This window comes from Sus scrofa, chromosome 10, assembly GCF_000003025.6.
Source record: "Sus scrofa isolate TJ Tabasco breed Duroc chromosome 10, Sscrofa11.1, whole genome shotgun sequence".
In the NCBI taxonomy this organism is placed as follows: Eukaryota; Metazoa; Chordata; class Mammalia; order Artiodactyla; family Suidae; genus Sus; species Sus scrofa.
In genome coordinates this window covers 57,584,581-57,600,752 of record NC_010452.4, presented here as the reverse complement: position 1 = coordinate 57,600,752, position 16,172 = coordinate 57,584,581, and the positions used below count along the sequence as shown (strand labels likewise).

The following is a 16,172-nucleotide window of genomic DNA, read 5'->3' as shown; positions in this document are numbered from 1 at the left end:
CCGTCCCCTCCCCCGCGGCCGCGATCGAGCGCCGCGCCAGCGCCACACGGCCCCGCCGCCGAGCGCGCCGACACTCCGAACAGGTGGCCGGAGGCTGCGGCGCCGCGCGGGCACAGGCGGGCGAGCCTCGGGCCAGGCCAGGCGAGGCGAGGCGAGGCAAGGGCGGCGGGCCGGGCATGCGAGCCGATTGGGCCCCCGGCCCCGGCCCCTAGCCTCGCGCCCGCGCCGCGCCCCGCGCCCCGCGTGCAGCCGCCCGGGCCCCGGGCGCTCCGGCCTCTCCGGCCGCGGTCAGCGAGGGGCGCGGGCCGGCCCGCGGCGACGGCGGCGGCGGCATGAAAGTGACCGTGTGCTTCGGGAGGACCCGGGTGGTCGTGCCGTGCGGGGACGGCCACATGAAAGTTTTCAGCCTCATCCAGCAAGCGGTGACCCGCTACCGGAAGGCGATCGCCAAGGTGAGGGGCCGGGGGCGCGGGCGGGGGCGGGCGGCGGAGGGGGCGGAGGAGGGGAGGAGGAGCGGGAGGAGGGAAGGCGCCGGGATCAACATGGCGCTTCCTGGAAGGGGAGGAGGAGGCGGAGGCGGGGAAAGGAGCGCGCGCGGCCCGCCCGGCCTGCGCCCCCTGCCCGGGCTGCGGGCCGCAAACTTGCCTGCGCCCGGGCCGCGGCCCCCGGCCCCCTCCCCTCCCCCGGCGCCCGGCCGCCGCCGCCCGGAGCCTCCCGGGAGCCGAGCTCGAGCCGCGCCGGAGCGCGCGGAGCCCGGCCGGACGCCTGTTCCCGGCTGTGGACTGCGGCTCCGGCTCCCCGCCCAGGCCCGCGGGCGGAGGCCGGCCCAGGGAACTTTTCTGGCGGAGAAGAGTTCGCTCCGCGCGCTGGGACAGTGGCTCGCCTGTGCCTCCGGGCCCCGCCGGGCGGGGGGAGCCGCTCCTGCCCCCCGGGCGGGGGTCCCGCGGGGTGGGGGCGCGGCGCGGGGACCGACCCGCTCCCTCTGGCTCGCGAGCGTCGCTGGAGCCCAGCGCCTCGGTGACCGAGAGGCCCCGGAGCACGGCTCCTTGAAGGAGCACAGCCCCGAAATCGGTCACCGGATTGCCGAGTTGACTGACTGCAACTAGGTCCACGCGCACGGGGGCTGCGGGGCCACGGCCGGGTGTGGAGTAGCGTTCTCCTCGTCCCCGTGGAGTGGTAACATTGTCTCCACTTCGCTGCATTCCTCTACAATGTGTCAGAAGTGGAAAGGCGTTTTGTTAAAGTGTTGCATCGTCTGTGTCTGTTTGACAACAGCCCACGCCTCCCAAGTTTTTCTCAGGCACCTGAGGATATTGTCTTTGCCGCAGAGCAGCGTTCGGTGGAAAGCATATTCACTTTTAAAATTTCCTTTTTGTCCCCGACGTTGGAGTGGTTTGGGTCCTGGGGGTTTGGGGGTCACAGTTAAGGGGGACGGTGGCTTTGTCAAGACTGATCGCGTGTGAGTATCTCTGACATTAAGAGGAAAAAACCCTTTTTACACTGTTGTTTTTAGTGTGGAGAAAAACTAGAATAAAACTGGCCTTTTAAAGAAAATCTTGGGGACGTTTAAGAACCTGACACAATGATGGAAGATGTTGACTTAACAGCTCTAAAGTGTTCCTTACAGTTGAACTCTTTTATTGAGAAACCAAATAAAATTAGTGGAAATTGGGTACTCGTTTGTCTTGAAACAGTCGAAGGGGAAAACCCCTCTAAACCTACACTCACATTTAAAGGGTTGTTTATGAATAATCATAGAAATCACTTCTGTGATCGCAACGTTCTAGATCAGTAATCAGGTTGCACATGTACTCGGGAAGCCAACAAAATCGTGAAGAGAAAGAGACATACAATAATAACATACATTCTGCACTGTGCCCAGGTTCCTGAGTAGGGAGGAGTGATTGGCATTTCTTTGCTTATATGCTTAATTTAAAATTTACATGCTTGAAATTAGTCATTTACATGCTTAAAATTAGTCATATTTCGTTATGCACACGATGCAAGTTGCTTGAACAGCTTGTTTGGAAGATAGAAATGTAGTTGGCTGATTGAGTCATCTATACCTTCCATGGACATTCTTCAGCATTCGCCACGTCCAAGGCATTGTTTTGGGGGCTGGACATCTGAGGGACCCATAGGCAGCTGGTGGAAACTGGATGGTGAGAGTCTAGGAAAGAGGCTCCATGGTCCGGGTGAAGGCAGCCAGGTGTGCGTGCCTGTTGTGGTGCAGTGGGGAGAAAACCCTAGGGTGTCTAGAGTGTCGGGTAGCTGAGTTGAGAGGCTTTGATGATGGATCTGGGTCTTGTGTGCAGGCTTCAGGGGTGGCTGTCTCACAGAGACTGAGAACATGGAAAAGGGAGCACGGGTTTCTGAAGGGAGCCTGGGAAGGCACCCTAAGGGGTGGAGCCTAAGCGTTTTGAAGGGTAGGTACGAGATTGATTACCTGGTAGGGAAGGAAGGAAGGGTGATTCTCAGTGAGTGATGGTGTTGTTGGAGGTGGACGTAAATGACTCGGAGATGATCCCCAAATTATTTTAATTCACTTTAAGTGCAACTCACTGCTCAGCAGGTACATTTTTAAATGGGCTTTCCAGTCTTCAAAGTTCAGCCATTGGATCACAAGACTGTTGACTCTCCAGTGTTGCAAGAGTATCTTCTGGGTCCATTTGTATTTTTGCCTCTTAAATGATTAGGTAACGGGTGGTGTAGGTCACAGAAGCGGCTCAGATCCCGAGTTGCTGTGGCTGTGGCTGTCTTGGATTCGACCCCTAGCCTGGGAACCTTCATATACTGAGGGTGGGGCCGTAAAAAAGCCAAAAAAAAAAAAAAAAAAAAAAAAAAAAGACTTCCCGTCATGGCTCAGTGGAAATGAATCTGGTTAGTAGCCAAGAGAATACAGGTTTGATCCCTGGCTTCACTCAGTGGGTTAAGGTCCAGTGTTGCTGTCAGCTGTGGTGTAGCTCGCAGACATGGCTTGGATTTGGCATTGCTGTGGCCGGTGGCTACAGCTCTGATTGGACCCTTAGCTTGGGAACCTCCATATGCTGTGGGTGCGGCCCTAAAAAAGACCAAAAAAAAAAAAATTTGGGTAACGGGCCAAGATTAAACTTTAGTCGCTCTTCTCAGTTCTCCCACCCTGTGTAAAATGGTATGAAGCACACACTTAATAACACTTGTTTTAACTTTTATTCTGTCATCTCTGCCTTATCCCTTACTGTTCAGGAGAACAAGATAAATTTTGTATGAAGAATTGGGTAGCTGGGTAGCTGTGGAGTGGTGTTTGGTTGCTAGGTGACATGTGCCATGACAAACTCCCATCTGGTGGGGAAAAATGGGGGAAGATCATGTTTATGGCTTCGTAAGAACCAGCTAAGCTGAGGGGCAGGTGGGAGAAGGAAAGGGGAGAGAAAAGACCCCAGCCTCTAAGACTTGGCAGTGAGCATTTTGTGGTGTGGTGGGGCTAATTTTTGGCATTATATTTGAGCTGTTTTCAGATTAAACAAATCAGTTTTTCTGGGCGGTGGCGTGGTGTGACTTAATACCAGAAATGTCCTCAATAAGTAGGTATTTGAAGGCTTACAGTTATTCACTTTTTTTTTTCTTCAGTGAAAAAACATTTTTCTGTCTATGATCACTGATGGGTGAAAATGTTTTGGCTGTTCTTCCTCATCCACCCATCCTCATCCAGACTGTCTCTAAGGAGCGTGCTCTGCTGGACACTGAGGACCACGTTATGTGGACTTTCTGTCTGTGTATGTGACTTCTGCCTGTGGCCAGACTCATCCATGGTCCCAGATGGACACGGGGTAAAAAGCGCCAACTGCCGGGACTCTCGTCTGGCGACTTGACTTCTTAGGGCTTTACCCGCTCCTTCTTGATTCTGAGTGGCTCAGGGCTGGCCCCAAGATTTCCCATTTTTTCCTGCTGTGCATCCAGACTCTGGTTAGGAGAAAGATAAGAAGATTTCCATGTTTGTTTTCTTAAAAATTGTTGATTTGTTGGAGGGCTGCTGTGTTCACGGTTTGTGAAGAAAAACATTAAGACCAAATTCTTGCCCTCAAGAAGAAAGTAATCTGGGAGGCAGGGTGAATATATTCAACTATAAATAACAGTAGGCAGTGGTGTTAATTTGCAACGGGTTGGTACACACAGGTGTGGCTGCTGGATTTCCGAGAGGGGAGTGGTCCTTTGCACATGGGGGAGGGGGCGGCAATCTCCTGTAATCCCTAGGGTTTGCGTCTGGTTTAGTAAGTGGGAAGACTGGCCTTGATTTAGGACAGCGCTTCCTACCTGGGTAGTGGGGCGACCTCAAAAAGCACCTGTCGACCGTGGTGTCCTGGCTCCTCGGTCTGCAGTGGGGTCCAGGCATTTGAGTCTGGAGAGTGTGGGCTCCCATTCTGAGCAGTGGGAGGGAAGGCAGTGCAGGAAGGGAATGATGAAGGTGCTTGGGCATCAGGGCTGGTCTGGATCCTGTGGAGACTTCCTGTCACGTGATGGAAGGCGGGATCCAGTAGAGGAGGACCGGGAATTCCAGGGCAAGACGCAGGGACTTCCTGCAGTTGGATGGTCCCCGGAGGACTGGGGTGTTTGGGCAGGGCGGCAGTCTGGACGGGCGCTTCTCTGGGGAGGGCAGGGGATCACCTTCGGGCTGCAGAAATGCTGCCGACTGCGGAGCAATGGAGGGGAGAAGGGCCTCAAGTCACAGGCGAGGGTGGGAAGCGGCTGGAACCTCTCAGCCCGGCCCCTGGCCCGAGAGCCCTCTTGGCGGGGGGAGCTTGGGATGGGCTTTGGAGATCACGGTTCTTCACCACTTAGCCTTGGGCAGCCCAGCCCAGCGGAGCCTCACTTCCTCATCTCTAGAGTGGGTTGCTCCCTTGCAGGGCTCTCGGGGTCCTGAGTGGGCTGATGAGCGGAAACTCCGAGGTACTGCCTCCGGATCCCTGATATGGTTTGCTCCCCAAACAGTTTCGCTGCCTGTGGAACTTTCCCAAGTAGTCTGCTATTACTACTCCTGTTTGGGTTTTTCCTCTCTGCTTATGAAGGCAGTGTGTGCAATTTGATTAAAGCATAGGTAGAATTATTCATATTTGCCTAAGTAGTACCACAATCAGAAGAGCAATCGTGTGTGTGTGTGTGAGAGAGAGAGAGAGAGAGAGTGTGTGTGTGTGTGTGTATTAGGCAGGGAATGTAAGCGTTGTGGATATTGGCTTTACTCTGAGTTGCTCTCTGGGCCACTGCTTCTGTCCTCAAGTGTGGAAACCTTAAGAGTTATTTAACAGCAATTTGTTGTTATTAAAAAAACAACTTAAATTGATGGATGCTGACAGTAACTTTTGAAAATGTGCCTTCCTTTTGAGGGGAGGAAGGACGGTTGATTACTATAACCATATAAGTCATGGTTTTTATGACAAATCTTGTGGTTGGTGTGAGTTTTTTTTGTGAACAAATGTTGTTACACATTTACAAACTTACTGAAACTTTTAGGAAAACAGTTATCTTGTTGCAGTTTGAATGACAATATATTTTTTTGTTTTATATGAATGACAATATTTTTGAATAGTGAAATGAAATAAATTTTATTCTTTCATTGACATTCTCCTGTCTTCCCCTTCAAAGAGGAAAAATAAATGGAACATGTTTGAAAGCCTAATCTTTTTAAATTTTTCTTTCCTTTATTTAGCCATGCCTGCAGCATGTGGATCTTCCTAGCCAGGGAGTGACCACAGCAGTGACCAAGCTGAGTCCTTAACCACTAGGAACTCCAAGGCCAATCTTTCTAAAATGCAAATCTCACTGTGCTCTTCTGCTTAAATACCTCAGCACCCACTTTCCCCAGAGGCTGAGTCCCCTCAGCACCCACTTTCCCCAGAGGCTGAGTCCTTCGTCTCAGTGGAGCCTGTCCCTGCAGGACCCCTCCTCACTCCAGCCTCTCCCCCATCAAACCCCCACCTCACCCCTATACACTTGGACTTGCTTGGACTTTCCTGCCTTCGCTTTCGTGTTGTCTATTTCTCCCTCCTGGACCACTTCTTCACTGTGTCTGTGCATCTCTTGAGCCTCAGCCCCCCCATCGGGATGCTGACTCTGCATTCCAAGGCTGCCTGGGCTTCTCCTGGCTTGCTGCTTCTCTTAGGACCTTTCCGCAGCTCCTGTACTGACCTGGAGGAATGTGCTTTGCTGTGGGTGTTTCGGTCTGTTTGTTTCAGAACAAAATTGTGCCCCTTCTCCTCCAGGAGAGGTGCTGGAAGGTGATGGCCCTGCCTCAACATCAGCCACATAGGAGTTCCCATTGTGGCTCAGCAGGCTAAGAAACAGAATAATATCCATGAGGATATAGGTTTGATCCTTGGCCTCGGTGGCTTGCAGGTCCGGAGTTGCTGCAAGCTGTGGTGTAGGTCACAGAAGAGGCTCAGACCCCATGTTGTTGGGGCTGGGGCTCCAATTCAACCACTAGTCTGGGAACTTCCATATGTTGTGGGTATGACCCTAAAAAGACCAAAAAAAAAAAAAAGAAAAAAAAGAAAAGAAAGCTGGCCACTTAGTCATTTCACAAGCTGAGTAGATACAAAGTTGAGAATAAATACATTGCACATTATTCTCCCTCAAAAAGTGCGCTTTTATTTTGGAGACTATAATTTTAAGGACTTCAGTGTTTGGTATGTTTGGCATGTTTGGCATATTGGCCCGAAGAGATTGTAATTGAAACTCAGACTTAGTGTGATTTTGGAGTCCTCAAAGGTATGCTTTTGTGTTGGCCATTTTCAAGGAGTTGGGTCTGTTTTTCAGACCAAGCAGAGGGATCGTCCTGGGATTTGCACTGGGCCTGGTTCAAGGCAGGTGGCCAGGGCAGTGCAGGAATCTGGCCCTGGGACACACCTATGCTGGGTCTGGCACTTCTAAATCTGTCAGTTGGGATCCGTGGGCAAGTGCCAGGAGTCAACAGAAATGTTTAGGGTCTGAGATTTGCAGAGAGAGTCTGGCGACATGAAGTGCTTCTTGGCTTGTGAATTGGCGGAGAGGTGACATTCAGAATCCCACTTGTGCAGCCCTCCATCTGCCGGGGGAGGTTTCTGCCTCTCTGTAGAGGTGGAGACAGGCTGGTGATGGTGAACACCTGAGAGACGACCAGAGCCCTCTGCATTTTCTCAGGGATGCAAAGAAATATATACAGTTGGTCCAGGGACGTGCTTTCCACAGGCGGAGCTGCTTTTCCAGGGGCTGGTGGTGGGTGGTTAGGCCCGCACAATGGACTTTTCTCCTGCTGGGTCACTCAGGCAGCAGTCCTAGCCGGGGCCAAGGTCAACGGCAGTAAAGCAGAAGCTCAGTGCATTTATACATTCTACCTATTTATTTCTGGCATCTATTTTGTTTTATATGGAAAATAGAAAACTTTATGAAAAGAATGGCAGTGTTCTGTGAACATAGTTGAACGGTAATTATTTTTTGTCTTTTAGTTATTATTTTAACCTGTTAAAGATTGTTTTCCATTTGGAAGGATGATATAAACATGCCTTTCTTTAGTAGCCTTGCGTCTGCCTGTGTCTGGCCTGCCATCTCGATGTGGTTCATGTCATTAAATGTTACTTTTGTTTATGCTTTTTTCCTCTGTCAACTCGTATCGGAACTTGGAAATAAAATGCCAAGCTTCATTCCAAATGACTTGAACTGTGAATTATTTAATTTTTTCTCTCAAAAATAGTTTGTACACATACACCCACATGAGAAATGAAAGCATGTTTCTCTATAAAAATCATGTATATGAACGTTCATGGCAACACAATTCATAATAGTCCCCAAATGGGACAATCCAAATGTCTACCAACTGAATAATTTGTGGACTAGTACACGTGGGAATATTATTCAGCCATAAAAAGGGATGAATTTCAGACACAGCCCTCACCATAGATGAATCTCGTAAACACTATGCTGCATGAAGGAAGCCACTTATACTGGCGCACATATATCGTATGAGTACGTATGTACGAAAGGACCAGAATAGGCAAGTGTGTGGATGAGAAAGTGGCATAGCAGTTGCCAGGGCCTGGGCGTTGAGGGTAATGTGAGTGATGTTTAATGGCGATGGGGTGGTTTTGTGGGTGATGAAAATGTTCTAAGTTGAGATAGTGGTGATAGCTGTGTTCCATTGCGAGTATACTAAACATCATCGAATTGTACACTTCCATTTTTTTTTCTTTTTTTCATATTCGGCCACCCTGAGGCATATGGAGTTCCCGGGCCAGGGATCAGAACCAAGCCACAGTTGCGACCTACGTGCAGCTGCAGCAACACTGAATCCTTAAACTGCTGTGCTGGGCTGGGGATTGAACCTGTGTCCCAGAGCTCCAGAGACACTGCCGATCCCATTGTGCCACAGCAGGAACTCTGAACTGTACACTTCACATGGGTGAATTTTGTGATATATTATTATGCCTCAATAAAGATGTTAAAAAAATATGGACTTCCTAAGCCATTATGAACAAAGCCCCATTTTTAGGTATTTTATTGTTCTGAGAGTCCCATAAGACATGCTGTGTCAGAGATGCTCAGAAACCTCAAAATGAAGACTGGCTATTTTTAGGCATTTTCCATACAGTGCGTGAAGCTGCTTTCTCAAGCCGGCCTGGTGTTTCCTGGTGCTGTCTGCTAAGCCTGGGCTGCTGAGCTAACAGGTCCCCTGGTCTCCTCAAAGGCTTCACCAGCCAACACCCCGCCTGTCCTGCCTTGTTCTCCCTCAACCATACATTCCTTCCCACCCAGCTCACCAGCTGCCTCTGCAGTTGACTGGATGGCCTATGTGTCCATAGTGGAAGAGCTTTTCTGGTTTTGGGGTTGGGTCCGTAGTTTTGACCTTTGGCAAATCTCGCAAGCTCTACGAGAGTCAATTTTCCCAGCTTCATCTGCCCATATTCAGCAGTTCTGGGCTGGGCTCCCTGCTGACAGCCACCCCGAGTCTGTGTGTTGGTTATGGTGCCTGTGGGACCCTGGGGCCGGGGTGGTGGCAGTGGCTTTTTGGAGGTGCAGACAGGGTCCGTCTCTACTCCATCCCCCCCTCCCAGTGAGAATGTTTTGCTTCCCTTATTTTGAACTGATGGGCCTGCACCCTGGGTCAAACTTATGCTGATTAGAGTTAGGATGTATTTTGCCTGGAGTGTTCCTCAGAATTCTTTACTGACCCAAGATAAATGTCTTTCAAGATAAAGTACGTGCTCAGGAGTGACTTAAGACTATTGCCTTTGTGAAGTGTGACTAAATGCATGATACTGCATGATTCTAAATGCTTGCTATGTATATACAAAGACATACACATATATATTCAGGAGCTTGCTATTTTTATGGTGGTGAAAATTTAAGTGGTTTTAGAGAAAGCAGGTCAATATTTTCCCCACCTTTTTTTTTTTTTTTTTTTTTTTTTGGTCTTTTTAGGGCTGCAGCCTCGACATGTGGAAGTTCCCAGGCTAGGGGGTCAAATTGGAGCTTTAGCTGCCAACCTGTGCCACAGCCACAGCCACAGCCACAGCAGTGCGAGATCCACACTGCGCCTGTGACCTACACCTCAGCTCATGGCAACGCTGGATCCTTAACCCACTGAGTGAGGCCAGGAATTGAACCCTCATCTTCATGGATACTAGTTGGGTGTGTTACTGCCGAGCCATGGCAAGAACTCCTTCCCCACTTTTAATGTTCTTTAATATTCAGACACAGTTAAGACCATTTTTTATAACTTAGGTTTATTTATTTATTTTTTTTGGTGTATAATTTTTCTTGTTATTCTATTGCATTCCTGTACGATAGGGTTTATGTTTCTGAAAAAGCCTCTTTGACGTATTCTACAATAAAAATCAGTATTTCCTTCTCAACGTTTATTTCAGAAAATAACTCACTGTATATCAACAACCTAAAATTGCTAAATAATAAAAATATGTTATATTAACAGATTAAAAATGTAAAAAAAGAGAGCACCATTCTCTATAAAGGGTCAGCCTGGGAATTATTATTATTTTTTCTGGTTCTTTTAAGCATACAGTAAAACTGGGAAAATTTTTCATGTTCGTGTTTTAATTTTTTTTTCCAAATCTAATATTAGATCCAGAGTTTCAAAGATTCAACCATTTTCCGGGGAACACACAAAGAGATGTGTAATCTGTAGTTCTGAAATCCGGTGTGCAAAGTCACAGGTGAGCAAGAGTGCACCAGGGTCCTGCCCAGCAGTGCTATTCCCTGAACTGAGATTCTGTTCCTGGAAGAGGGAGGTAAACACGCAGGCTCTTGATACCTGGGACATCACCACACAGGCTCTGGTCCATCACTGCAGCCATGAAAGTTGGATGTAGGCTTTGGTACCTTTGCCACTTTGTGAGAGATCTGGAACTAACCTTTAGACAAATCGAGAGGATCTCTTGAAGTGAAAGTGCATCATCTGGATAGATAACTCTACACTTTTTATGGTGGAGTCAATTTTATCTTTTGTGTTTTATGAGCTACTTCTTAAAACACAGATGTTTGCAAAAACACAATTAGTCAGAGGTGGAAAGTTTGGTGGTGGATTTTTTTTCTTTTTTCTTTTTCTTTCTCCCAGGAGGCAGGCACATCAGCATGACACACTCTGGGCCAGGATTCAGAAGAGCAGATTGCAGCATTTGTGTGTGTGAGAGCAAGAACCATAACCTCTGTAAGCCCAGGATCCTTAGCTTCTGATGTGACTTCTGAGTCCTTCATGGGATTGTTGTGAGGGTTTGAAGAGAGAATGTAAAAAAGCATCATAGGAAGTAAAACAGAGTAAATGTTCGCAGAACTGTTCTTTTGTCTTTGCTAAGAACGGTTGCCGGGGATTAAGGCTCACTTGAATAAATACTTCTGCATCGTTGCTTCTCATCCTCTTTCGAACTGCTGTAGATGCAGGAAACAATGTTTGGCCAAAAAAGCTCTCCCTCAAAACATCTTGAAAACATTCTCCTGCAATTTAAGAAATAAAATCCTGGTGACATTGATTTAGATGCCCCGTAGATGTCCACAGTGGAAAAGCTCTTTGAGTTCTTGGTTTTGGCCGCAGTAGTTTTGACCTTTGGCAGGCCCCGTCAGCTCTGTGAGCCTCAGTTTTCTCATCTCTGATTTGGAATTGTGTTGTTGTTGCTGTTGTTGTGGGCAGTAATGATGATCTAGGGATTTAGTGTTGATAATCCCCTCGTCATATTATAGTCTTCTGGGCAATTTTAGATATTTTTCTTTCTTTCTCCCAAGTTTTACACATAGTTTAGGCACACTTTTTTTAGTGGCTAATTCATAAAGTTACCTTGATTTTTGGTTTGATTTATGATACCAGTTGTCTTTTTCAAGATGATAAGTTAAAGTGTTACCTCTTTATTCTTAAAAGTACTGTCAAAATTCCAGTATTAGTATTTACTAATAAATCAATTGGAAATAGGGAAGAAGAATGTTCTGCTAACCCAATAGTTAAAGCTGATTCTTTTACAGATCAAGGAGAAGTGTGTGACTTTAGCTATGTGACTTCTTCTCCTAGCAGCCCTTGTTATTTTCTAAGATGATTGCAGCTGCCACACTACTAGATGAATGGAGACGATGCCAAGTTTCAGTATTTTAAAAGGCTTTGGTTACACATTTTCCCTTTAAAAAATCTTTTGAAACTTGGAAGGAGTAAGGCTAGAAATTGTAAACACTGTGGATATTCATAGAATGCACAAATGTTTTAAAGACCTTCAGTATTTATTAACTGGTAGGAGTTCTGTGAATACCCTGGACCTCAAAGAGATAGTCCGAGTTATAAAATGAGGGAGTTCCCGTCGTGGCTCAGTGGTTAACGAATCTGACTAGGAACCATGAGGTTGCAGGTTCGATCCTTGGCCTTGCTCAGTGGGTCAAGGATCCTGCATTGCCGCTGTGGTGTAGGTCGCAGATGTGGCTTGGATCCTGCGTTGTTGTGGCTGTGGTGTAGGCCGGCAGCTATAGCTCCGATTGGACCCCTAGCCTGGGAACCTCCATATGCTGAGGGTGCGGCCCTGGAAAAGACAAAACCAAAACCAAAACCAAAAAAACAAAAACAATAAAATGGGAAAGGCGACATTTTTGTGGCCCCTGTAATCCTTTATTCTACAGGCATCTATAACTCACGTGCCCATAGTACTTCCTTGCTCTTCTCTAGATCTTTTTTTTTTTTTTTTTTTTTTTTGTCTTTTGTCTTTTTAGGGCCACACCTCGGCATATGGAGCTTCCCAGGCTAGGGGTCTAATTGGAGCTGTAAGCTACTGGCCTACACCAGAGCCACAGCAACACGGGATCCAAGCCACGTCTGCGACCTACACCACAGCTCACACCACAGCTCATGGCAATGCTGGATCCTTAACCCACTGAGCAAGGCCAGGGATTAAGCCTGCAACCTCATGGTTCCTAGTCAGATTTGTTTCTGCTGTGCCAAGACGGGAACTCCTCTTCTCTAGATCTTTAAGATGGTGATTTTAGGGCTAAATCAGCGGTAAATGAACCCAGAGCATCTTTTGCCTGGGTAGGTGGTTGTAAGGGTTGACAGATTGCTGTGACTTTTTTTTTTTTTTTTTTTTTTTTTTTGTCTTTTTTGCTATTTCTTGGGCCGCTCCTGTGGCATATGGAGGTTCCCAGGCTAGGGGCTCAATCGGAGCTGCAGCCACCAGCCTACGCCAGAGCCACAGCAACGCGGGATCTGAGCCGAGTCTGCAACCTACACCATAGCTCACGGCAACGCCGGATCCTTAACCCACTGAGCAAGGGCAGGGACCGAACTCGCAACCTCATGGTTCCTAGTTGGATTCGTTAACCACTGTGCCACGATGGGAACTCCTGCTGTGACTTTTAATACCTCTGTTCAGCTAAAGGCACCCAATGCCAGTCACCTGAAGACGTCTCCCAAGAATGGACCCATTTATCATCTTGAACAGGTCGTGGTGTCTGGGAGGCTGGCTTGGGCTCTGGGTGTGGCCGTGCTTCCCTGTCCGCCTGGCCAGTGCCTCACAACTCACTGGCCTCGTGGCCTCCAGAGGATCGCCGCTTCGCATCTGCCTTTCCCCACCGTGGAATGGAGAGTTGTTTTCCTCTCTTTGAGGACTTTAAATGTCTTATTAATTAGAGCAGTGCTGCCTCCTTCTCTGCATATGTGTTTAGGGAAGCTGCTAAGTAGTGATTAAAACAATAGAGCTTATCTAGTGGTGCAATGGCCATAGTTTGACTTTGATCCTTTCCAGTATTTGTTTGTAAACATTGTCTCAATGTCATTGGGTGCATTTGAAATTCTAAGCTTTTGTTCCATACAGGACAGGAAAAGGAGATACCACAGTTTGGGAGATTCGAATTCATGCCTATCTCTTCCATTTCCAGCTTCCTGTGTTTTGTGCTTTGTAATGAAAGGAATGAATGGTACTTTCCAAAACCTTTCCAGAATGCCCTAGCATTTCATAACAAAACTGGGGAGAAATAACTTTGGGGGAGTTCCCTCCTCAGCTTTATTGAGGTGTAATTGACAAAATTGCAAGCTGTTTAAAGTGTGCCACGTGATTTTGATATGCATATACATTTTGCAGATTTCCTCCCATCGAGTTAATTAACTTCACCTCTTTTTCCCTTCCTTTTTTTTTTTTTTGTCTTTTCTAGGGCTGCACCAGTGGCACATGGAGGTTCCCAGGTTAGGGGTCCAGTCGGAGCTGTTGCTGCCACCCTATGGCACAGCCACAGCAATGCCAGATCTGAGCCTCATCTTCGACCTACACCACAGCTCATGGGAACGCCGGATCCTTAACCCACTGAGAAAGGCCAGAGATTGAACCTGCAACTTCATGGTTCCTAGTTGGAGTCGTTGACCACTGAGCCACGACAGGAACTCCCAAGTTTTACTCTTTTATCTAGGGAGTCTTAGACAGATCTTAGTCTGTTTTGATAGATGGTTTGGGGGCGGGATTTCAGCCCAGAGCAGAGGAGTTTTTGGCCCTGGGCTGTTTTTCCACCTATGAAGTGGGAAGCTGCTTCCTTTATAGATTCAACAGAGTGGTGTTTTCAGGTCAGTCTTTGCTTTTGGTGCTAGTGAGCTTATTAAGTCAGCACAGATGATCGAAAGTTCTTGCACCTCTTGGTGCTGTATCAAGGGCATTATTTCTCTGCCTGTCAGGTGGGGGAGTTGTTGAGAAAGTACCTTTGACAGTGACAGCCAGAGGTCTTCTGAGTCCTGGTTCGTTGGGGAGTTTCTGGCAGGTAGGCGGGGAACCAGGAAACCGGTGTCAGGAAATGGTAGCTGTGATGCTGTCATGACCGAGGGCCAGGCTGGCACTCTGTGCATTAGGGGCCTTTTGTGCACCAGGTCCTATGTGCTGGGCTCAGTGCTCTGAGCCGCTTTATTAATCCCATGCAGGGCTGGGAGTGGTGCAAATCCGAATTTATAGGTGAGGACGGTTGGGCCAAAGAGGATTTAAAAAGTGGCCTAAAGTTGTACATCTGATTCGACCCCCTCTGGCTGCAGAGCCTGTGCTGTGACTCCTTACACCACAACGCTCAACGTGGCCCCTGCATTTTAGGATATTGCTGTGCCACAAGAAAGAGTAGACAGCCCCCGTCCGAGAAGACAGGTTCTTTCCTGACCTGGTTGCCCCTGAGCAGCTCATGGGCTTAGGGAAGAAGGGCGTCTTTGGGATGATGGGCCTGCTTGGGTCGAGGAGGCGTGGCTAGATGTTGGAGCCCTTTGCTGCTCAGGTGTGGTCTGCTGACCAGCAGCAGCGGCACTGCTTGGAAGCTGGTTAGAGATGTAAAATCACAGACCTCATCCCAGACGCTCTCAGGATGCGCATTTTAACCCGATCCACAGATGATTCCAGAGCAATTGTTCTCAACCCTGGCTGCAGGGAGCAATACCTGAAAGGTGTCTAAGACATGGATGCCCAGGCTCCCCACCAGCCACAGGCATCAGATCTCTGGGTCGGGGGGTGGATACTGGGATGTCTGCCAAGTTCCTCGGGTGGTTCTCATGCCACAAGGATGGGGAACCATTGGGGTAGAGCAGCCACCAGGTCCTTTGGGGTCGTGTTAGGTGACCGAGGGCCCTGCTGCCTTGTAGCTGTGCATGGAAATGGGCTGGTCACTTAGGTGACAGTGGCCCAGTCTGTACCTTTTCATTTCTGACATTTGAAGTCACTCACTTCTGCCTGTTCATTTTGAGTTTTATTTGTGGAAACAATCCACAGCACCAGCATCCCTAGGTTTTAGCCACTAGCTCTTAATGATGTCTGGGTGAGCTTAATGACCTCAAGGGTCTGTTGGAAAAATAAGACAACTCTGGCTCCAGTCGTCAGTGTCGGAAAGTGAGAGACGTGGACAAGGGGAGATCTCGACGAGGCTCTTTACTTCTGCAGAAGGGTGCGGGCACCCCAAGAAGCCTGCCGCGCCCAAGAAAGGACCCTCCCTGTTTATCCCTGACGCAGGTGATGTACCTGACGCCTTCGCATGGGTCAGGGCAGGGTGCACATTCTTCTTGATTGGCTAATTGAAACAAACTGTTGCTGGGAGAAGAGGTAACGAGGAGGGGGTCGCAGGAGGGCGTTTCAGCCGAAGCCGGAGCAAAATGGAGTCACCAAGATTTCCTTTGATAGAAAAGACATTACGTTACTTTCCACAGGTCTTAGGAGGGGCAATAAAATGATAGCATGGGGGTTAGTGATGAGGGGAAAAGAAAGGTCATGCTGAGTAAAATCCTCAAAATGGGAGAGTTAGGAGTTATGGGAGAGTCAGGTGATGTCCCCTGGGTGCTTGTGATGTGTAGAAACAGGACAGCTAGGGTTTTGGTTTGGGGTGAGGAGGGGCGGAGGCCCCAAGAGCAGTGGGCCGAGTACTCCCTGTGCTGGACTTTGCCTTCACGCTGGTGTGGCTGTGCCTCCATGTGTTGGGGGACAGTCGCAGGAGGGAAGCTGGCCACAGGGCGTTCCTCTCTCGAACTTCCACGCTCTGCTTGCTGGAATATTCCCTTGCAGCAGTTCCCAGCCCCACGCCAGAGCTGAGAGCAAACATGTGCCTCTGGCCTGTGGCCTCAGGAACCAGCACCTGGGTCAGAGGACCTGCCTGCCTGGGATCAGGTCTGTTAACTCTGATGAGGCTTTGTTGTTGGTGTCTCAGCTGGCATCCTGGCTCCTTTGTTTTATCCATTT

General features: G+C 48.7%; 1 protein-coding gene across 1 annotated transcript in view; it reads left to right on the top strand.

Moving 5' to 3' along the window:
• PARD3 (par-3 family cell polarity regulator) overlaps window positions 238-16,172 on the top strand; it is a 632,416-nt gene continuing 616,481 nt past the window's right edge. Inside the window, 1 exon segment of the mRNA XM_021064231.1 lies at window positions 238-452. Coding sequence (XP_020919890.1) covers window positions 333-452 — 120 coding nt within the window. The 5' untranslated portion in view covers window positions 238-332.